Source organism: Copadichromis virginalis, linkage group LG14 (genome assembly GCF_057382275.1).
Source record: "Copadichromis virginalis isolate Kocher_CV1m ecotype Utaka linkage group LG14, C_Virginalis_male_GT1.1, whole genome shotgun sequence".
NCBI lineage: Eukaryota > Metazoa > Chordata > Actinopteri > Cichliformes > Cichlidae > Copadichromis > Copadichromis virginalis.
This window is the reverse complement of record NC_140631.1, coordinates 25,124,225-25,148,507: the sequence shown is the minus strand read 5'-3', so window position 1 is coordinate 25,148,507 and position 24,283 is coordinate 25,124,225. Positions and strand designations below refer to the sequence as shown.

Sequence of the window (24,283 nt, the reverse complement as noted above, 5' to 3'; positions counted from 1 at the left end):
ACTTGAAGTTTCCTAACAGGATTTTAAAGTCAGATTGTCTAAGTTTTAGTCACGCTTGGAGAAAAGGAGTGAGAGAGACGGTACCCACATCATTTTAAAAGTTGGTTTGGGGGTGGGGGGGGAAGCTTGGAAAGGTTAAGGGTGTTTGTATTACAAATCAGTGCAAGGAATGCCATTGCAGATTTTTCTTATTACAGAAAAATACATTTTTTTGAAAGTTTATTGTAGTCTAAACAACACATCATTTCATATTTATGTCTTATGTCATCAGATGGAAGCACATGGAAACTTATGTTTTAGGTCTGAATTACTGTATTGCGTGTGCATCTAGTTGTGTCTCCGTTTGCTCCGACTATCCGTCTTACTGCATGAGTATTAATGAGACTGTGACACGCAGAGACAGCAGGTCACATGCAGCACCACTCCAGTCTGCCTGCCAAACCCTTTTCTGGAAGCACCTCTCCTTTCACTCATTAGCACCATTAAACCGTCATTAGTGGTACATACTTTGTTGAATTATGATTATTAATGTTGTTGCTCCTTTAAAAAAAAAAGTTATTCACGTGACAAATGTGTACACGGCTGCACCACACTATGCACACACTCACAGTCCCGTGTCCCTTTCAGAAACATAAAGAGAAAGTCTCTGTGTGGTGGTCCATGTCATTAGCATAGCTAATCTGGTGCTAATGAACCAGTAAACTGTGCTGTTTTTAAATCCCTTCCTCACACTCACTCACACACACACACACACACACACACACACACACACACACACACACACACACACAAACAAATGCATAAATACATGCACAGACGCACATTTGAAGAAAAGGTTGTCATAATATATGCGCAAGCAAGGCCCTTTGTTTACTTGTGTATGGCTGCGGGGGAGAGCATAGATCATTTTAATCACAAAGGAAAAAGTGTTTTAATATCTTGATTACAGAGGTGTCAGGATGAAGGGATGATGCAACAGGGATGTTCTGACACGTGTGGTTGATTGCGCCATGAAAAGGCACCACACTTCAACTCTCCGATGTAATGCTCACAGGCTTTTGGAATAAGCGAATTTCGGTGTTTGACTGCACGCTGAGGCCATTTATTGGGAGAATTCAGCCAAACATTTTTCACACATTCTCTCGCTGCTCTCTGCGGTACAGTGGCAGTCACTCACAGCACCACTGGTGATTAAAACATCAGTTGAAAATGGTGTGGTGTGAGATGAAAGGTGGAAGGGATTTGGGAGATTTAGAACTACAGTCGATGACATCGGTGTTTACAAACGCTGCAGTGTGATTAGGAGGGTTGCGTTGTGTAATCGGCTTAGCGGTAAGCGAGGAGCAGGTGGGCTGGGCCGGGCTGGTGTTGGTGGGAGTGCGTGGTGGGGCGTTATGAGGTTGAGGCGGTGTTAGAGGTGGAGATGTGCAAAATGATGGCAATGATGATTAAATTTATGCAGTTAAGTGATGGCAGCTACAATTTGTGTCTGCAGAAGTTGACACGGGCACATGTGCTCCTGTGTTAGCGTTCGAAGAATCCAGTGGCAGTTTTCTTTAGTAATAAATGGGAAAAGAGCAGAAGTGATGAAATGATTGATTGGCAAAAAATAGTAATTTGATTTTTTTGTTTTAAATCTTTTATCAACCACACAATTTAAGAATGAATCTAGAGCATAATATTTAATTTAATTGACAGCGAAGCTAAATGATATTTGAGCAGTTGTGGAGAAATTATGTGACTATTCTTCCGTCTGTATTTATCAGAAGTGCTGCATCTGCGCTGTGCATGACTTTGGTGGGACACTGCATATTTTACAGCAGCTGGGGGTTGTGAAATGAAAGCAGGTTGATGTGTGCACAGGTGCCCTGACTGCTATTAGTCAGTGCTGTGTGTGTGTGTGTGTGTGTGTGTGTGTGTGTGTGTGTGTGTGTGTGTGTGTGTGTGCGCGTGCGCGCGTCGGGATGAGGCTGCCTGAGCTCCCTGAGAGGCTGGCTGATGGATCAGAGGAGGATTGCATGGACAGCAGCTCATGATTGATACGCAGATAGGATATGAGGTGCTGCCTGCCAACCCCCCCACCCCCCACCCTGGCCACACCAACCTGGAACCTCCTTCAGCATGTGAAGCAGAAGAGTAAGAAGATACAGAGAGCACTGACTGGAGGAGAAGATGGAGAGAGGGGTTCAGAAGTTAGAAGGGAATGAAAAAGTGTGGAGAGAATAGGCTGAGTTTCTCCAGGCGAGGGATAGAGCAGAGAAGATCCTAAAACAGGGGGAGGAATAAAGTGGAAAGACAAAAGTGAGCCCCAGTGTAGAGAAGAGAGGGATATTATTCAGAAGAAATAAGAATAATAATGTCTGCATTGGAATATTGCTGGGGAGAAGATTAGGACCATAGTGGGCCATCGTGGGTTGAAGTGAAGGAATTTTATTACCTCCTTTTCAATCCCCTTTGTATAAATAAAAAATAAAGAGATACATGAAATAAGAATAACGCTCTATCATGTGTTTACATCTATCGTTGCTTCCTTCTCCTCTCCTCTCTTTTACACTCTTTTTTTTTCTTCTTTTTTTTCCTGCCCTCAATCAGAGAAGGGCCAGGTCCCCCAGAGGCAGTCAATCTAGCCCTGAAATGTAAAACAGACAAGAGGAGCAGATTACCTATTTGCCATTAATGTTTATTCTCTTTGATGTGAGCAGGCATATCAGGCTCTGTGGGTGTGTGTCGTGCCTTCCTGTGAGCACGCTGTCAAGTGAACATGTGTGAGGCTGATTGAGAGAATGCATGTATGTGCAGATTTGCGTGAATATGAGGGGGAGTGTCACGGCCTAGTCCACTGGGGGAGAGCAGAGTGGAGCATGGCAGCAGCAGAGTAGAGTGATCTGATGCATACCCAGTCCAACAAAGGCGACATGGCCTATCATCACAGTCGGATCACAGGAACGTCTTTAGGTGAGCTCAACGGAGCATCGGTGTGGTCCGCTTTCATGGGCGGCCACAGCAGGGGTTAAATGTGTGTGGCGCAGTCAGTCATTCTGTCAGCCTTTCATTGACAACAGTTAGCTTTAGAGGGCCGTTGGAAGATGAGGAGGAATGTCTCATGCGTCAAATCCACCACTTGACCCATCAAAAGGAAGCTGAGCATTTCGGGTAATGTTAGCTATTCACACGTAGGTGAGCATATACTGGAGGGCACATGGTAATGCTTACATTTTCCCCATTAATATTTCAGGGTGTGTTGAGCTAGCAACGCAGAGTGCTAGCGTCAGGGTTTAGCCCTGCTAGCACAGAGTGACTTCATCACTGCTGTCATAATTATATGGTGAGTGAGACCTCTAATTAGCAGTCATTTTCCTAGTAGTAGCGAGATATAAACACACCATCTAAAGTGCTATGCTACGCTGACCAGAGTTAGGATTGTCTCAGACTCTCACACATGTCAAGATGAGTTCCAAACCGATGCTTGCTTAAAGCAGGAAAATGACTCCAAATCTAAAGTCTATCCATTTTTTTTCAGCTTATTCAGTTCAGGGCAGTCATGAGGGGTGGAGCTTAACCTAGCTCTTATATGGCACAGTTTGCCAGTCTGTTGAAATCATTCATACTCACTTTCACACCTGTGGCCAGTTTGGAATGACTAATAAACTGAACATGCATATCTTTGGCAGCACAGGGGTGCAATGGTTACAACGGTCACTTCACAGCAAGAAGGTTCCTGCTTTGAACCCCATCTAGATCCTTTCATGTGAGAGGTGCATGTTCTCCTGTGCCTACGTGGTTTCTTGGCTGGTACTCCAGCTTCCTTTCACACTCTAAAGACCTGCACGTTAAATTGGTCATGCTTGTGAAATAATAAAAGAACTGAAAGTTTATAGAATAACTGAATGCATTGTTAAATGCACCTTGTAGTATAAAGTGCTTCGATTGGTCAGTAAAACTAGATTGGAGCACCTTAGAGGTGTAGGTGGATTTTAATCTCCACCACCTTTGGATAGTATTTCAGCTATTAGTAAATGAATAAGTGCATTTTAAACTTGCCGAAGATGGAAATAATAATCAGTAATTGTACAGAGTTTGTTTTCATATCTTTGGGTTGTATTGATTTTTTTTAAAGTAAGCCTCGAGTGTTCCTGTTAAAAGGAGTACTCAGAAAGAAACTGAACTACTTTTGCATGTCCAGGCTCGGTTGCAACAGCAAAAGCTTTTCATTTTGGAGGAATAACAATGTGGATCGATAATGAAACGGGTTAAAATATCAAAACGCTGACCTATTCAGGTCTGTAGTAGACGAGATTCAGAAGTCAAATCGATGGCTACACTCAGATTAATTTAAGATTGTGGGAGTATTAGATTGATGATTTCCAAATGGCTTTCTTTGTGTTTGTAAATATCACAGACAGCGGTACGATTGGAACCTCATTGTGGAACTTCTCCAGCAAGACTGGAAGAACTAGGTTATTTGGATGTTACAGACCATAACATGAGCTCTGTTTTCTGCACAGGAGATCACAGAAGCACTCCAGGCGTGTGCACGTGTACGTGCAAAGGTTGAGCGATGGCCTGGTATTTATTTCACTCAGCAATTTTCTCCCGTATAAGATGAGGTGTCGTACATCTGCTAGATAGCTTTTTCTGCCTTGCACTGACACGGAGTGTGTACAAGGTCATCCAGGCAGCTTGGAACAGGGAGCGCCGAGGTGAGGAGCAGAAGGGAGGAGTGGATGGTGGGGCAGCTGAGTGCAAGTAGACAGAAGAGGGAGGAGGAAAATCAGCAACTTTATTGTGGGGAAGCTGAAGTGAAGCCTCCCAGCTTTCATTGCACCTGGATCAGCAATTCCCCTGTCAGGTGGCGGGGTGGGAATTTTTCTCTGCGTTTTTCTCCGACATATATTTTTATTTGCACAGTTTAGAGTGTGTCTGTGAGCGAGAAGTAGCAGGTGGTTTTGGGTGTCGCTAGCTTCATGAGGGAAACGAGCCCGAGTGTGTTTCGAGGAAATGACATGTGAAATCCGATTTCCTCAAAAACACACTGACATTTTGCTTTTATAAGTTGGCCATAAGGGGTAAATTGTGTGGCTGATGGATACAAAATAAAATGAGGAAGACTGCTAACAATCCTTACATCCTTTTTCTTCTTCAAGGTACAGAATCTCACTTGTGTTCTCCCAATGTTGTAGTGGGTCTTATACTGGAATTTAAGAGCAGGCTTCTGGCTGTTTTTTCCATCCGTCTGTCTGTTATCCCATAGACTCTCAACAGCTTTTCTTCTCCCCTTTCCTCAGGATGACATTTAGCCCTTTTTTCCTTCTTCCCCTATTACCGGACTTGCAAAGTGTTGATTTAAACTGAAAGATGACCTGGTTTAGTTCAGCTACGTCTTCTCTACTCCATAAAAATCAACATGCGTCATGAGATCTGAACGCGTTTGTTGTTGTGTTTCTCTCTTTTCCCCCCTCTCTCTGTCTTACTCTCTTTCTGTGTTGTCTTTTTTATTTATCTGCTGTAAAGGCCAGTCAAGCGCTGCTCGGCTTTGTTGTCAGAAACCTTTATTTACCAAAGGGAGGAATAAGTGACTGACACAGACAGCCTCTTTCATCCCCGCTTCGCCGCAAGCAGTGTTCCCCTCTACTGCCAGAGGAAACCCCCCTCCTACTCACCCTCCCCTTCACTTCTGCCAAGCCACCCCCCTCTCCATCGCACCCCTCCATCCTGCAGGCTCACAACACACTAGCCCACTCCCCTGGGTAGAAACCTAGCTGTAGTCTGCACTCGCGCACACGCACAAAAATTCGATGGTCCTAAACAAAGACGAGTTTAACATCACAGACGGCACAGACTGGTCCCTTTACTCATATTATCCGTCTGCTAAACAAATGGGTAGTAATGACACATAAAGCTTGTTACGTTGTAGCGGCGGTTGGAAAATGTAGTTTAAACATTTTTTAACATTTTTTTCATGTCAGTTCATAGAGGGCAAAGAGGAATATCTCGGTCGCCTAATCATTATGTCAGAAATCATTTGAGCACATTGATCTGGGTTCAAAGCAGAAAGTTACTTCAAAATTAGAAAAGAACATTCATACTCATTCTCATTAGTATGGTTGTAAAATGAGGAAATTCTGTATTTCCCTAAAACTCCAATCATCACATAGGAAGGCACTATTAGTACAATTGGACTAACTGCCTGTTTAACCACTAGTACCTATCGAGATTTTCAATATAAAACACACCAACTGTTGTCCCTAATCACTACGAACATGCAAAATTTGAATGGTTTATTTGGGAAAATAAAATATCTTTTTATCTTAGCTGTGATGTTATTAGCTTTTAGTATGTTTTTTTTTTTTGTTGTTGTTTTTTTTTAAATTGACAGCATTTATGTCCTAATAATCGGTTTTCTCTGAAGGTCACTCAACACGTTTGTTTTGAAGCAGCTAAAACTGAGTAAAAGTCCATCCATTAATTTTGTTCAGCTTATCCAATTTGGTTTCAGGGTGTGGGTGGGCTGGACACCCTATCACCCTATCCCAGCTGTCATAGGGTGAAGGCTGGGTACACGTGAACAGGTCGCCTGTTTATTGCAGTCAAACCTTTCACCATTCCAGCCATTTGCGTTCACACCTACAGCCCAGTTAGCATTGCCAATTAACCTAGCCCCATGCATGTCTTTGGACTGTTGGAGGAAGCCAGAATACCTGGAGAGAACACACACACAAGCACAACATGCAGATTCCACACAGAGGCATGAGCCGGCCAGTGGATTTGAACCAAGGACCTTCTTGCTGGGAAGCAGCGGTGATGCCCAGGAGCAGAAGTTATAAACACAAATTAACATTTTATGTTAATATATATATACTGGAGACATAAAACATACAGTAAATCAATATAATTTGTGCCGAGCAACATCATATTTGAGGATGAGTGATACAAGTACCCAAAATAACTGTATTAATAGCATTACAGTTTAAAATCTTCAAGTTTATAGTCTTGTCTTAAAAAAGTAAATGCAAAATGATAAAATGAGGATACAGTTTCAAGATCATACCTGTAATAATTGAGAAGGTTTTGTATTGTTTTGCACCTCTGCCAGTGAAAGTCTTCAGGGTTAATTAGGTATCATAGACACCAGCCTAAAGTTAATTTCTGTTTGTATACCAAAGACACGATTTAGTTCTTTGATGACTGAAACTCAGTAGAAGTATGTCATTTCCAGTGTTATTTTTTTGGGTAGAGAAACAGATTTGCTGTTTTGAAAATAAAACCACTGAAATGCCAAACACTAATAACATGCAATCAGCCCTCATTGTGTTCACTTTATGACAGTGAAAAGCCTCATCCGTCTGGCCAGACCGAGAGAAAGACGGAGACAGAAACGCTTTTAGCTCTGGCATAGGAAAATGAACACCAAATGTATCTCTCTCACTCTCCTTCCTGCTTTTTCTCTGTCTCTCTCTCCTATTTAAGCTTCTTGAAGTTCTTCCAAATTGGGTTTTAAATGCCAATTAGGAGGTTGAATGTAGTAAAATAAAAGCAAATGCAGGCAGGATGGCCTCACCTTCTGGCTGGTTAGGCTTCAGAGAGAGCTGAGCCGGACCTTTGGCTCCCAGCGAGGCTTTGAGAGAAATATCCTGCCTAATGAACACATTAATTAGAACCATAACTATTTATAAGATGATAATTAGAAACGAAGGGAGGTAAACTGGGCTTTTCCTGCAATTAATGGAGGATTAATTACGGGAGCTAATGAAGTGGATTTTTGAAACGCGTGGAGGTGAAGTACAGAGATGTGCAGCTCGCTTTGTGATCACTGGCATAATTATTTTCTCCAGCACCAAAGCGTTTGAGGCCCTGGTCCTCGCCGGCTCAGGCCGGCTAATAAGCATCATTGCATCGTTATATATGCACTTAAAAAGACTTGCCACTGAAATGACTGTCTAATTATTTCTAATTGGCAGGCCCTGTGTGTTGTCATTGAGCTGTTTGGAGCCGCAGCGGAGCTCTGGGTCTAATAACGCTCTGGGCGGAGAAGGAGGGTAGAGCGAGCTAGAGATGCATTGCTAGAGAGCGAGAGAGCAAAGAGAAGAGGGGCGCTCTACCCGATTGTCTTCTTTTCATAGTCAGACCTGCACATTGCCCTCCTGTGCCCCTCGCCCAGCAGGACAGCAGGTCCTAGAACGATGGCCGACGCACTCGGAGGTCACCTTGCCAAGCAGTCGATTAGCAAAGTTTTATTTCATCCCTGCGTATTTCCCCCCCCTTTTAATTAACAGCTTCTGCTCTTAATTTATGCACACATAAACGCCACCGTCTGTCCACAGTTCTTCTTTTCACGCTTAAACATACTACACACACAGGGAGGGAGGGTGGACGGGAGGTATGTTTATGTGCTCTGTGTGTGTGTGTGAGATTCACTGGCCAGGTTTTGAGCCAGTCCATGGAGACCTGAGCTCAGAGAGCATGCATGGACAAACCTCAGTCAGCCGTGTTTACCTTGTACTCTCGTTGTGTGCCTACTCCGGCCATATGGACACTTGAACTTGGAGGATGCATATGTAAACACATATAGTTTCAAGTTTGCTGGCATGGCCCTGTTTATACTATAATGATTTTTTAACATTATTAGATGCATCCAAATTTTTTACAACAGGCTTTTGTTTTCGTTATTGGGCCACTGATTTCCATTTAGGCTGTGCGTAAGAGTGCATGTCTTAAAGGGGTGTTTGAGTGATGGCCTAGGATTATGTGTGTGAGCACCTCACTTAACTTGTCCTCAGCAGAGTCATGTGCATTGTCTTGCCAAAAAACCCTTCTTCCCCCACCGCCCTCGCCCCCGTCCCCAACCCGGACAACTTAAGAGCAAATTGCCAGCTAATGGATCGACTGCCTGCACTTGTCAGTTCTCTTTGGACAAGCAAAGCAACCGCACACACACGCACGTGGTTTCACTCACACATTTGGTAATTTATTTGTGGAAAAAGAGAAGAAAAATGAGAGAGAATGGCAGAGAAATGAAACGAGGATCATGTGCGCCTTGACTGAAACCTTGACAATCTTTTTAAAAGTAATGAAACACTTTCTCAGCATGCGCATGAGGTTTTCTATTTGAAATTTGTCTTCCTTTTTTTTTTTTTTTTTTTGCTCTATGTATCCATTTGGGTTTTGGCACAGTCGAGGACATGAGGAGGAAGTGGAGATAGATGGATCAGCCAAAGGATACGTGGCCAACTGTCGTGTGATTGGTTGAACAAAGGAGCAGAGCATTTCTGTGACTGGTTGAACAGAGAACTTGACGTTGGGATTTTGGCATTAAATAAAAGCTGGGAAATGTAATTATTCTAAATGCAGTCAACGGTTTTGTTGGAGTGGAAGTTGGGCAGATTTCTCTATAAACTTGGTGGGATATTGACACAAAGCGTGGCACTGCAGATGTGTAAAGAATGACATTCATGCCATCACAGTAACTTGCAAACTTTTTTTTTTAAAAACGTGAATTCTAATATCTTTATCTTTAGATTTAAATAACATAAAATGTAAAGATATGAAATGTCCTCAAACAGTGAAATTCCCTTAGATATAAAAGCCATATACTTAGCATGCCGCATGTATAAAAAATTGACTTATGATATACACTAAACTAAATTTTCACCAGAGCTGGTCTATATGTTTGTATATTTTTCTGCTCAATGTTTACGAAACTGGAGCGTCTCGAGTTCTCGAGTCATAAAGTTCTGTGTTTGTCTGTGAGCAGTAAAGGGGGGAAAATCATACTTCTCCTACTTCTAGTTCAATGCACAGGACATGTAGATTATGTGAAGTGACAGAATTGGGGGGGGGGGTTTCCTCGAAGGGTACGAGTGTTTTCTCTTTCTATTCATTTCTTGATCTCTCTTCCAGTGTTTCTCTCCTCTCCTTGTTCAATCTCGACAGCGGTTTATAAAAAAAAGATTTTTAGAAACTTCTTTATGAGACAAGTCTCTGTTCTGTTAGAAGACAACTTTATGTTATTCCACCGAAGAGGCGAAACTAATAGTTCCATGTTTTTTACAGGGCACTGTTCCAGTTGTGTCTTGGGTGTTTAATTAAGTGTAGTTTCCCTTTAGTAGTGGAATGTGTGTCTGCTTTTTGTCGGCCCGTTCCTCTGTGCCTTTTACAGTCCACCCACATGGTTTGTCTCAGCGTTTATGATTTTTCTTATACCGGAGTTGTGAGGTTCCTAAATCACTTAAGCACACGGGGCCGAGCAGTCCACATTTAAACAATAAAAGGCTGTTATGCTAAGGGCCCTCAGATCTCCTACCACTTCATAAATACATGCGTATAAAAGGCAGAAAAATACATCTTCCCTGACCAGAGAGAGAGAGAGGGAGAGTGAGCGTCTGAGAGCACACCTGCTAATTGGAGCCAGCTTGATGTGAAGTACGGCTGTCTGCTCCGTCTTCTCCCAATTTCTTTTTCATTCTTCCTCGGGTTTTTTTTTTTTTTTTTTTTTTAAACTCTGATTGTTCTTGACTTTCCAACTTTTTAAAAAATCGTTTCCCCTCTTTTCCCTCCTTAACCTCCTGCTGTCCTTCACCTTTTGCTCCATGTCCTTTCTCCTCTTCCTTGTTTGTCCTTCTACTTTTCTCTCCCTCCTTACCGATGGGGACGGCGACATCCAAAACAACTCTGATTCAGCGTAGCTAATTGTTCCGAGCCGTGATGGATTTGGAAAGAGGGGGAGAAAAAAGTGGGTTTCAATTGCGTGAGTGGCTGTGAGCGAGTTGGCGAGTTAGCACCTAGTCTGAGCGTGACCTCTACTTGACCTTGTGTCAAAGCGAGTGGCTGGGCCAGCCCCAGCTCCAGCTGCTAATGGGTGTCATGTCAAGCTGCGGCTGCAAGGAGGTCAAAGGTTGCGAGTGCACACCAGACGGCCAAGTTTAGGATTGCGACGTAGAGGCTGAGTGACACTGCGCATATGTGACAGTGAAGACTGTGGGTAATCAACACACAAGCACCCAGCAGCACATGCACATACATGGGCATAGAAGCATGCGTGCACACACATGGAAACTGTATCTTGCTGCAGAAAGTCATCTTTTCTCTCATCGTTGGCTGGCCGTTTAGGTTCATATAGATCTGAGGGATCTTTGAAGGCCTTTGAACTCTGCTAAATGACTTGACCTTGTGGCTTGTGGCTGTAGCCGTGTGTGTGTGTTTGGGTGTGTATGGGAGATAGTGAGTGGGTGGCCTGCATGGGGTCTCATTTCTGTTTCACAGCGTAGCAGGGCATTGCAGACGTTTGTGTTGACGACTGCCAAATTAAAAGCAAACTGAAGATTATGACAAATCTAAACTTTGCTTTTATGAAGCAGAGCGGAATGAAGAAAAAACATTTCTGTGAATCTTTCATGCTCCGTCTTTGCTGTGTTAATTGTGCTCACAATCAGCTACTTTGCAGCGATTCCTTGTGTGCTAGTGTGTGTGTATGTATATTTATGTTTCTGTGTGGGTGTGCACAGTGGATGACTGAATCCGTCTGAGTGTGTGCATCTGTGCGTGTACTGTGAACCGAGGGAACAGATATTGTGGCTGCTTGGAAGGAGGAAGCAGCTTGGGAAATGATTTCAACAGCTCTCATAATTAGAGGAATATCATAAATTAAACTTGTGTCTGCCGTTGCGTTTGAAGAGCACTCAAAAGTAATAAATTCTGGATGGTTAACATATTTGCATTCCATTCAGCAGGCAGCGTCGGGCAGGAACAGCTGTTTTCCACGTCTTTTGGCAGCAGGAAATGCACATTGCTCACTCAAGGTGCTTTTAGACACATTGAAATTGTATAAAAAAAGAAAAGAAAAGTGACTTTTAACTTGAACATGAAGCTGCTGCTGTGTGCTCTGTCACTGGAAATAACTCGGCGGGGAACAGTGCATTAATGAAGTTCTTCAAATATGGATCGTCTCGCTTTCAATAGGCCTGTTTCTTTTTCAATCTGTCTATTGCTCGGAAAAGTCGACTAGCGAGCTTTTTTCTTCTGTGTGTGTGTGTGGCTGTAGAGTACTTAAATCCAGTGCTTTACCGTTAACTTAATAGGTTAAATTTTTCCCATTTTCTAGTCAAATACATTTCCCAGGCAATGCAATAATATTCTGTTTTTATTGTAATAGTTGAGGTTTTCAAAAATCGGTCTTTCTGTGGTGTTTAAAAATGACTTACAAGTTATTACAATAAGTTTTATCTTTTTTATTTATGCTGTTTTTATGTCAGTTTAGGTCAGACATAGTTTGGATATTGGTGTCAGGTCCTGCTTTTTTATTGTTTCTGGATCATGCTGTCTGAATAAATAAGGATTTTTAAGTTTATGTGCCCCCCTCCTCCTTCAAGCAGGTCCCAGTTAATAATGAATAGCCTATCGTTTCTGTTTCATCTGATATGCCACAAATCATTTTTAAAGTCATATCATAAATATCATCATTAACATCTGCTCAGCTGCCCCTTCGGAGTGCATTGTTGATGTTTAAATTTCTGCGTAAAACAAGACAAACTCATTTTAATGATGATATAAAAAGCTAATAAAAGCTAATCATTTTGTTGCATCTTTAGGAAGATGACAAAGTGTTCAAATGTCACTTATTTTTAGCTTAAAATAGAAGATGCTTTATTACACAAAGTTCCAGAAAAACCACTAATCTTTAAATAAGGCTGGCCTGGATGCTAGTTTAGAAGTGTGGCAGGATTTCATTCCCCTGACACATTTCTAGCAAGCCTTCGGTGATGGGAATAAGCAAATTAAAAGTTACAATGATCAATCATTTTCCCTCGTGCCCTCTTAAATACAGTATCTTGCAAGAAAACGGAGATGGTCATTTTTATACTGCATGTCTATCTCTTAATGCATCGCTGGTCAAACAGGGGAAACAGTGTCTTCTGAAATGTGATATAGTTAAAGTTATACTGCCATTAATCACTGCTTTGCTGCACTGGGGTAATGGACAGGTGCGACACTCGTGGTGTTACCGAGGAGACGAGATGTTGTGTTGGTGTTTTCTTCTACAGGGGGGGAAAAAAAACAAAACAAAACACCACGGACGCAAACTTTTTGTATTCCCAGCAGAGGATGGAGGTTGGGAAGAAAGGAGAGGAAACTGTGTGAATGTCCATCGCGTCTGCTCAAACAGGTGCCAGATAAGGTTAAACGAACAGTGCGGATGATTGGTCTTTTTCTGTGTTTGTGTGGGGGGTTCATGTGCTGCTCGTCCGTACACTGCGAACCGTGAATAATGATTCGACTCGGGTCAGATTCCATTGGAGGCGTTCACCTGTATCTGACACTAGTGGTATCGCGTAGCTGCCATTAATGTCCAATTTTCAGTGAAAACAGAAATAGAATACAGATAAAGGTAAAACACCATCCAGCTTCACACCCGACCACATAATTACCCCAATGGGCTGTGGTGAGGGATCATATCCTGGCGCGCGCTGGGGGGTCAGCGGCGATAAGCTTCAGCCCAGCTCCCAACATGGAGCATAATTACTCTATTGATAATTCACCAGGAAAATGGTCCCAGCCAATTGCAGAGCTTCGATTTAATGGATTGGACGATGAAACGAGGAAGGAATGGAGGAAAGGAGGCTGCAAGGGGGGAGTGTGTGTGCGCGTGTGTGTGTGTGTGTGCGTGCGTGCGTGCGTGCGTGCGCGCGCGTGTGTGGAGGGAGGAGGTCTGCACATGGGGGCAACCAGCAAGGGCCTTTTATTAGAAATGAAAATATGTTTAGGTCATAGGGGGACCCATTTTCCCTGGAGATAATAAGGCCAATAAAATGTAAAGCAGGGGAAGGGCTTGGAATGGGGTCCAACTGTGGCTGTTTATCTGTGTGTGTCCTGCATTAGCCCATTTATCCCCAGCCTTAAATTAGCTAATCATTCTCCAAGGGGAAGGACTTGGTCAGGAAATTGACATTTAGCAGCATAGGCTCACTCTATTAACTACAGTAAATTTAATTTGCTGCACACCCCAGAAGTGGGCTGTTTTCTTTGCCATCAGAGGGAGGAAGGGAATGGGAGACAGAGACAGAGAAATAGAGGGAGAGGGAAAGAGGGAAGTTCTGTTTATTGCATCTACTGCTTCTGACCACAATTTGCTTGGCTGTAAATATAGGACTTGGACTTGGAACACTGCGGCTCTGTTGTATTTCCCCTCATGTACTGCTGATTAAAAACATACGCATGCATTGTCAACACATATATTCACTCATTCCAAGGTCAGTCAGGGCCATGATGGATTATCTCTCTTGGAGACTCCATACCCCCCAAAAAGTGCAAGATTTTTCTTTTTTCTTTACAAGTGATTCCCTGACTGGCTGAATCATAGTTCCAGTAAAGGCTATATTTAACAAGCCAATCACCATGCCTGGAACTGAAGACTGCTCTCACCTTTACCTATGAATAGGATGTATCATAACAATTATTTTTGATAATCACCCCAGGTTACTGCTTTAGTTTCTGATCTGCAGATGCGATGAGAATGGCTTGGCAGGAAAATTATACCACACAGGGGCTGTTGTAGCTGACTGCAGTGCATGAGTTACATGTTATGTAGTTATGCAGCTGACTCTGAGATTAAAGGTGTCACCTTGGGGATTTTTTCACCATTCTCTACATTTTTTTTATCTAAAAAAACAAATACAAGCAGAATAATCAATATGTTAATAGTTTTTCCAACAGGAGTGTTTGGTTGGACTTTTGAGGGATGTGGAATTTATTTCTAACATTTAGGATTTCAGTGTCAGTTTAAAAAGAGAGAGAGAGAGAGAAAGTGTAGACATAGAGCACAGAAACAGAGCAGGGATTCTCCGGTGATCAGGATCGCCCCGGCCTAATTGATTGCAACAGTTGTCAGAGTGTTGTCTGTTAGGATGGTGACAGGCGTCTGAAGAAAATGATTAGTTTTCTGTCGGGAGAGAGACAGCTCTGGATGTCCCAAACTGCAAACTAATAAAGGGGGGAAAGCAATAAAGCTCATGGACAGCAGGTTTGACTGTTTTTATAGACAAATCAATAAAATGATAGATGATGGAAAATAACGGCATCTCAGCTGCCGATTTCTACTGGGGTTTCAAATCATGTTCTTTCCCCTCTGCACACACACAAACGCACACAGTTGTAACACATTTCTGTTTTGATAGGAACATGCAGCGACACATCAATAAGTTTATATTTCAGTATTACTTGTCTTTATGCATCGAAGTCTTTGGGATATAAATTACACTTTGAATTTTCCCTTTCCTGTATGTTCAAAGTAAGTGTGTTTATGTTCGTGTGTCATGGCTAACAAAGTAAATCTCCCACTGCAAATCTTTTTGAGACCAGAGGGCCAGTGTCAGGATCAATACCAATGATAGGTCTTCCTCTGAGCCAGCCTCTAATTGGCTCAATTTCTAAAATGTCAGTGTGGTTTTTCTGTGAGCGTGTGTGTGTGTGTGTTTATAGTGTGTGGGCTTGTATATAACTAATATTACTGTGGACCAGTGAACGATGAATCTATCAGCTCCTGTGAAATTTGATCTCAGAGTTTCATTTTGTGTTTTAGCAGATGCAAGCCTCAAAGTGTTGCTATGCAGGAATTTCACCAGTGTTTCAAAGCCTGGTAGCTCGGATGGAACTAAATCGATCCTCTACCGAACGTACCGATAAGCAACGGAGTTTTGTTTTATATATGTAGAAAAGTACAACTATTAATTTAGCTAATATAGTTTGGCTTTGTTACACGTATAAAAACAGCTGAAATATATTAAAGCTGTAAAGAAGTTTTATAATAAATTGCCAAACAAATGTAATGACTTAAAACTGTTTTAATTGTGAACCCTGTATCCACTTGTGTCCACTGCTGTATGTGAATGACGTTAACTGGGAATCGGCGCTCTGTCGCTTATATAGCCTAGAAGTATTGACATGGATGCTTCAGCATTATATTGCAACATAAAGTCGCAATTTGCTAAAACTTGAACTGTGTTGGGTGTCATTTCCCATAGTTGTTTTCAGTTTGCTTTGAATTTCAGTTCTGAAAACTGCATATTCTCTCTCACATTGTCAGGTCTTTATCTTGCAGTATAAACATCCTTGAGGGGATTGTTGTTGTGATTTGGCGCTATAAAAGTAAAACTGAATCTACTATTGTACCTATTTCTATTTCATATTACTCTTGCCACATTTTTCTGGTGTGAAACAGTTTCAGCCACATTTGATTAGGCATTTAGTGATTAAAAGGCATTCTGGGAAATATAGACACTTACAAGGCAGAACGCGAGTAGCTAAAACAATAAAGGTGCTTTCCCTTTCGTATTACTGTGCCAGAAATGAAAAGAAATGTCAGAGGTTTATTTGCTTTAACTTTTCCTTATCTCTGCTTTAGGTCTCATTCTCGCCACCGGCGGTCTCGAAGTAGGAGCGGCAGTCGCAGCCGGCGAGGTACCCACAGCCGCAAAAGGAGCCGTAGCCACAGCAGGGACCGGAGCCGGCGCAAGGGCCGTGACCGGGAGAGGGAAAAAGACAAGGAGAGAGGACGGGACCGAGACAAGGACAAAGAGAAGGACAAGAGTAAAGATAAGGCAGAGAAAAAGGGGTAAGTAGGATATTATCCCTTATATGTGAGGTGACAGCACAGGTAGACACAAAGATACCTTAATAAGTCTTAGGTACTGTCGACTCTACTGGACCACAGGAGAGCAGAAAATGCTGATTGGTGTAATACGGACATAAATGCGGAGCTCGGTCTCAGCTCCTCCATCCGTCCATCCATCACTCGATCCTTCCATCCATCAATCCATCATTCCCTTTCTTTCTCCATTTCTCCTTCTCATCAAGCACAAGGCAGCACGGGCTATGTAATGCGATATAGTTCCCTCTTGTAAGAGGAAAATCTCACAGTGATATAAAAATAGATGGTAGTTAGGAGTGTTGCACAGGTTCGGTTTTTACTGAATGCGTTGGTCACCAGATGATTTCTGATGTCTTTAACTGCACTTTTTACCCTCTGGACCCGGCAGCAATAAGTCTAGAAACATAACAGGATTATATGCACCTCCAAATGTCTTTGTTGTCTCTGCCAGGAAAAAAAAACAATAAAAAAGAGTGTCTTATTATTAAAGTTAGGAAAGTTAGCAAAGGACATCTACACTTGCAAGTTTATGTCTACTAAAGACTCTAATACAGACGAGGAACAGGTTCAGAGTGTTAGCAGTTGTACACTCCACTACAGGTATAACTACCTTAGAGGCTTCTCTTTGCGTCTGCCGATATATCCCTCCCCCATCGCGTCATTCTCTAATGTGATTGGGGGCCACTGTAATACAACTGGTACTCTGTTGTTGCTTGTCACATTGAATGGCACAGATGTGTGTATTAAACTGCGGATCCCAAGAGTGATACAGAGCAGCTGTTGTGCTACACATCAGCTTACCAGACTTTAGAAACTCAGGGACAGGCTGAATTTACTTCACAGTCGACAAAACCTTAAGCCGATTAATTGATTAATTCATCGACTGAAAATTTCATGGCAAATGTAGCCTTAATGCTGATAATAAACAAGTATATTCAGCTTAAGAAAACAATCATGGGCACTTTTCAATTTCGGATAAATGATTAGTTGAGGATCTCATTGGCAGATTAGCAGATGCATTTGTCAGTTACTGTCAAAACTCTTGTTTTAAGGATTGCTTATATTATGCTTAAACTTAACACATAAAGTTTTCTGGGAGGAAACACTTTGAGGGAGTATTTTCTAGGCTTTTCATTGGTTTTTCCTTACAGAAACATGCAGTAATAGCCGTACGACAGTTTCTGATTTTATGACTGTTTGATCTGACTAAAATCTCCATTCCTCAGATGTGTTCTTGATGCAACTGTGCACTCAGATGAGGAAACTTATCACTGTAGCAGTGGCTGTGAGAGACCAGAAATGCTGTATGGTATATCTAAGAACTTTTCTATCTTTTTTTTTGTTAAGTAACGCACTTGAACAACTGTGGCTGGAAATCACGTGTACTGAATCTCATTAACTGAGTTAAATGCCAAGAAAAGGAGGAAATGTATATCTTTGCTAGCACAACAGATTTTATGTATTTAGGAAGTATTATATATTGACATCATTGAGGAAAACACAAGCACGATCACTAATATTGTTAAACACTTATGTGTTATTCAAGATGTTTATTTAGAATTAAAGATCATAGGGTCGTATTTGTTGATAATAACAATTTTTGAAGGATTTCTATGTATTCAGCACTTGTTTTTTCATCACTTTTGTTGGTCGTCAGTGAAAAGCTTGGGTGTTAAGACTTCTCTGTATGGCCAGAGACTGGATATTTGCTTTTAAAGGAAAAGTGCTCCCATTTATTTGCCGCCATTACATATTGCCTTTCTTAGATCAGTATCAGGAAAACAAATAAAGCTAACAGTGAAATGTAAGGCCAGTAGACTCTATCCATTTTCTTATTAAGGCTTCAATATCCTTTAGCATCGATAGGAATCTCTTCTTTTATCTCTGACCCTGCTTTAGCTTGTCTGTGTGCATATTTGTGTTAAGTCTGTGCGTGTGCGTGTGTGTGCATTTCCACCTGTGGCAGTGTTGATTTATTTCAAAACTGCCTAAGCCTGTGGAGGTTTAAAGATTGAATAATTTCGACATATGGCGCTGACCCACTAACTGACGTGACATATCGAATCAGCACCCACTTCAGTAGGTGCAACTGTGAAATCTGTTGCAATGCACCGCTGTGCTAAATCCTACCTTTACAAAGCTTCTACATTTTACATGTATATGGTTTTTAAAGATGTTTTTTTAACGATATCAGGGTGTTGATAGAGTTTTTTGCCCTTTTACAAATAAAATATAAACATCTTTTCTTTCCAAGTTGTTAATTCTTTTGTTTTTTTTGTGGGGGTGGGGAGTTTTAACTTCAGATTTAACACTAAAGACATTATTCTCCAAGACATGTGATATTACTTTACAATAGACTATTGCAATTGTTAATTTTTTTTTAAAAATTAGATATAAAAGCATCAAGACAGAACAAGGATGTTCAAAGACACTGACGTAGAGTGAGGTATACAAAATACTTTGTACAATAAGTTACTTGGTAATATTCATTCGCCAAGTGTCCAGTACACACTGGACAGTTCATATCAAGTTACGTTTTAATTCTGGATATAAACTCTCAGTAACTGTCCCATTGCTCCTTGACCACATCGTTTTTACAATTAAGCCTCCCTAAAATCTTCTCACAGACACCAACGCCTGAGAATTAGTCTGGCACAAGTTACTAAACCAACTATAAATACTCCCATTACATACTTATTCAGCTGTTGTAAGGCATCTCTGTCTCCTAGGAGACATGATCTTGGTGACCTGGGCAAATTACACTTCAATTATTGGCCTATATAATCCAAAACATCTCTCCAAAAAGGAAAAACACTGGAACATTTCCATAATCCAAGCACATTAGTGCCTCTTTCAGTCTTGCATTTCCAGCATAAAGAGTTGGCATTTCATTTTAAAATTGATAAATAGTGTTTGAGATGATTTTAGGAAGATATGTTTTCAGCTTAATTTTGACTTTTGATAGTACAACATCACAGGTTGGATAGCTGTCAGTATGGCTGCCATTTATGCCTGCAGATGCTGATATGATCTTATAACTGTCCAAAATCTGCTTGATGCTCACAGGAGTTTAGCTGCCTAGCATGTCCTCTTTCAGCAGAAGTAAGGCAGAAGCAACAAGATGCTTCAGGAATATGTAAAACATTTTTTTCCCTTTTTACTGTATCTAATTTGAGAAGCTACTTCCTCTTCCTTTTCCATTTCCATTCTTCTTCTTTTTTTAATGGCAATGGGGGTAGGGTCTATGCAAGCCCCTGATCCTCACCACTTGAACACAAACACCTGCGCACTCCCACATACTATTACACTCCAGCCTCATTTACATCCAGGTTTTCTTGCTGGGTGATAGGAGAGGAGTGCGGCGGTGGTATGCTGATGGCGGGGCGGGGTGGAGAAGCGGCTCAGGAGCTTTATAGTGTCTGTCAGGATGAAAGAGGGGCCCCTCAGTGCGGCACCCTGACACCGACTCTGTGTGTGCGCACATGTGTTTGGTGTTGTTGTCATTAAACATTTAAGACTCCTCTAGTATGACAGCAGGCAACTTGGTGCTCCAGCGGCATGTTTTCATGCAAAATTTATTGAAAAAGACGAGCTGTTGTTAAGAGATCTTGTTGCTTTTCACCAGTGGCAAAGGGTAAGTGGGTGATTGTAGGGTTGTGTGTGTACTTGTGTACTTCTATGCAAGTGTGTGTGTGTGCGTGTGTGTGTTTACACAGGATTATGTACAAGGTTAGTAGGTCAACTTTGCTCTGGATAAGCATCTGGGTTAGTACTTGCAGAGAGGGTGTTAGTTTCCTTTAATTTAACCACCACTTACATTGTTTACCTTTTCTTTTCATTGACACTTTTCTCAATAAGATTGCATGCTTGTGTCCTGCATGCTGTTTTTATTCAGCATTAAGCTGAATGCAGTGGTGATTTTTAACATGTGCCCAGTGCCCTTTGATGAGCACTTCTCTTTCATGATTTATGATGACAATAATTGAGAAACTATCCTTTTCATGGATGAGAAAAAAAAAAAAAAACTCAAACGGTTTAACACAGTTTCATAAAGACATCATGACCTGTTTATTCTCTAGATTAAATTTCAGCAAGCTGTGAGGTTTTTTTTTCCTTTTTAAAATTACCTGAATTACTTCATAAATTTTCCACGAGTAATGAAATATGCCAGGGGCAAAGTTCAAGAAGATCAGATTACATCCAGAGTGTATTTGCTGTCCTCAAAACAATTGTTAGAGTGCATCACCTAAATGAATACACATGCTAAACCTTCAAACCCCTGCACAGCTCTACGGTTACTGTGCAAAAGTCTTGAGTCACCCCACATTTCTTTATATGTCGCTAGGAAATAGATGCAGTGACTCATTGAAATGTGTGCTACCTTGCATGAAAATACAGCATAGAGGCAAAAACTGCTAAATTGTGCCAAATGTTTTGGCAATAGCTCTTTGGGAATCAGATTGCTGGTGCAAAAATAACAAAACATTTGTCAAACTGTCGTATCTCTTACTGTTTTTGTAGATTCTACTATAGAGATGAGAAGAAAGGCTTTTTCTGACAGGCTATTTTTTTCTATTATTTTTTCCTATTTTCTTTTCGTTATGTGTAGACCCAACACTGGTTCATCTCGTGAGTTAGGTACCTTTTTTATTTTTGAATGAGTCATAGATCGGCGTTAAGTATCTTAACAGACAAACAATAAAAAAAAGGACTGGACTGAAAATGAGTGAAAAACTAAAAGACTTTCAGAAAATCTATTGCCCAACAAGAGAGTCTGGCTCCATGGAAACAAAATATAAAGAAACAAACGGTGGCTCAAGACTTTTGCACGGTACTGTAATTCATCAACTACAATGCTGATCTGGAGCAGGATTTATTTTTAGGTGAATCTAAACTCATGCAAGTCTTTCTTTGAAAAAATACCACTAAATTAAGGCCGTCTGAACACCCCTGGCAGGCGATAGAATTACTGCCGAATGACAATTTTCTGAATATATATAAATTAGCTTTGCAGCGCACCAGATACTTTCTCATAATACCTTGTGCACAGGTCAAGATTAATTTTATTTGTCAGAGTTTTATCGTATTCCCTGAAACAAAGTACAAGAGGTAAACAGTGTCTCATGTTAACAAGTGCACATCTGCCCCCAGGCTGGTACTTGACAGAAGTAAGAGCGTATTTCACCTGATGTTCCGACCCAATTCACACCCCTGATTAATGAGCAGACACTGAGAATTTACGCTAACAGATGGCTGTTTCTTCACAGAAAGTGACAGGTTTTAAGCATTTTACATTTTTATTTATTTATTTATTTTTAATCTACAACTAAATTTTATAGTAAGAAGTAAGTGTTTGTTAGTAAGTACGGGTTTGGCATCATTAAACGCTGTAGTGGTTCAGGCTTTGATCAGGCTTGAAGGGATTTTGTTAGGTCGTGGATGGAGAACAGTCTCCAGTTTTTCTGCATTTCATTATATTGTTAATGCATGCATACGCCATACACACAGGTGTGCACACTCTCACTTTTCCCCCTTTTTCTCTTCATCTCAAGCAACCTTCTTGGAATTCAATGCCTTCAACAATTTTTTTTTTACTTCTTTAGGAGAAGCTTTTGCTTTGGGTGGTGCTGACCTCTTTTCTCTGTAACAGATCATAGAGGTACTGCAAGCTTCACATGCTTCACATGCTCATTCTGAGAGGTCTGTCCAATTAGGCTGAACTCCTTGCCTATGCCGGGTCACGGGAACACATTGGTTCATCGTACTCAATTTAATGTAATTTGAGTAAGAAATGGGCACAGGCTGGGCAACCGAGGCACAGAGAGCAGCGTGGAGACCTCATGGCAGCAGAGAGCCATCTTTTCCCTGTGCATGTAAAAGGAGTTTGTCTAATGAGCTTAGGGTTAAAGAAATGAAAAGACATCCTACCTTTCATTAAAGCCTTTTTTTGAAGTCCTTTTCTATGAAAGAATCATTTAGAGGTTTTTGTCTGCTAGAGAGGAACAGCAGTTCAACAGAATAGGACAGCGTAGTTCACATTGGTAGAGTTTCTTTTTAAAAAAAATAAACCATTAATATAAAACATATTTTCTTGACATTTTTATACAACAAGCCGTCCTCACCAACCCACCCATTGCTGTTTTCTTTCTGTGAATGTGATTGTTTAGTAATTCCTCTCATTAGTCTGTTTTCCCTGCTGACAAACTAAACAGAACCCAACCTCACCACAGGGGTCCCAGCAGGACCTGCAGGCCTGAGTTTGGCTAGCTTTGCTCCATTGCTCAGCCTTAACCTCTGGAAGCCGGGATGCTGTGAGGCAGAGAGAGAAAATAAAACAAGACCCTAGACACCGGCACACACACACATTTTCACTTACTACTGTTGATTTTCTCTCCCTTCTTGTCTTACTCTGAGGAAATGATTGTCTGCTTCTTTGCTTCTGTTGAACATCTATCAGCTCATTAGTGTTGGTAATACACAGAGAAAGTAAGTGTGTTTGTGTGTGTGTTTGTGGGTGTGTAGCCCCTGCCTGCGGCATCCTCTCAGCCTGGTGGGAATGTGTGTATGGGTGGTGTGGATGGGACCACTAGCTGCTGCTTCTGTGTGTGTGTGTGTGTGTTTGTTGTATTTGCATTTCACTGCACTCTTGCAGGACTCTAGGCTGTGTCTGGCTCTGGGAGCGGGTCCGGGGAGGTAAGAGAGACTTCAAACACCGTCCTCGGAAGGTTAGGATACACTCACATTGACTTAAATCAATGAACTGTAAGTGTGTGTTTTATTTGTGTGTGCGTCAAGGGGGGTAGCCTAGTGGCCAGGAGCAAGATGAGACGTGGGTGAAGCTGAAGAGGAGTAGGTGTGCGTGTGTGTAGTCTGGGTGGGGGCTGGGTGGCTGAAATAGGAGTGATGCCTACATGCAAAGGGTGGACAGCGAGCATGTGCACACAGACACACACTCAGGTCCCAGTAGATAAATGCACACACAGTTTGGTTCAGCTGTAGCATTTCTTGGCCTATGGCTGCATGCAGTCGTTATTTCTTTTTTTAATACAAATAATGAGCAGATTAGATTAAAAAACAAACAAATAAAACAAAGTAGTAGTCTTTAATAATAGACTTACTTTACATCTAGATAACCCTTTTAGATACAAAAGCAGGTCATCTAACTAGACTCCACACCCCTTCTCCAAAACCCGGTTTAAGGCCAAAAGAAGTGAACAGTATAACGACTTATAAATAGCTTTGTCAAAAGGGTATTATCATAGGAATCCTCCACAGGGATCTATGCAACTTGTAGCTCCAGAAAATGTATTTGGTCTTTGCCCGTCTGGGGCGATTAATGGTTTGTAAGTGCCACGTATGATGCAGACAGGAGACACAGACAGTGCATTCATTCTGTGGGCGTGACCCATTTCTGAAATTTATGTCACTTGGACTGGTTATGCAAATGTGAAACACATAATTAGTGCTTTTTGGGGATGGTTGGATGGTCTGGGAAGATTTCTTTGGTTCCCGTTGTCTCTGGAAATATTTTTCTGCTTAAAAAAATCATAGAAAAAGGTCAACTTTCACTCCTTCACATTTCTTTGCCTATGTCAGTATTTTACTGAAATAGTGGATGGGTATGGGTACAGTCAGATTGATATT

General features: G+C 41.5%; 1 protein-coding gene across 3 annotated transcripts in view; it reads left to right on the top strand.

Moving 5' to 3' along the window:
- The window catches only part of rsrc1 (arginine/serine-rich coiled-coil 1), a 120,542-nt gene that overhangs the window by 6,231 nt on the left and 90,028 nt on the right, over positions 1–24,283 (top strand). For all 3 annotated transcript variants that reach the window (XM_085430098.1, XM_085430096.1, XM_085430097.1), the window contains exon 4: positions 16,394–16,603. In XM_085430098.1, the coding sequence (XP_085286224.1) occupies positions 16,394–16,603 (210 nt within the window). The remainder of the gene's footprint in view (positions 1–16,393; positions 16,604–24,283) is intronic.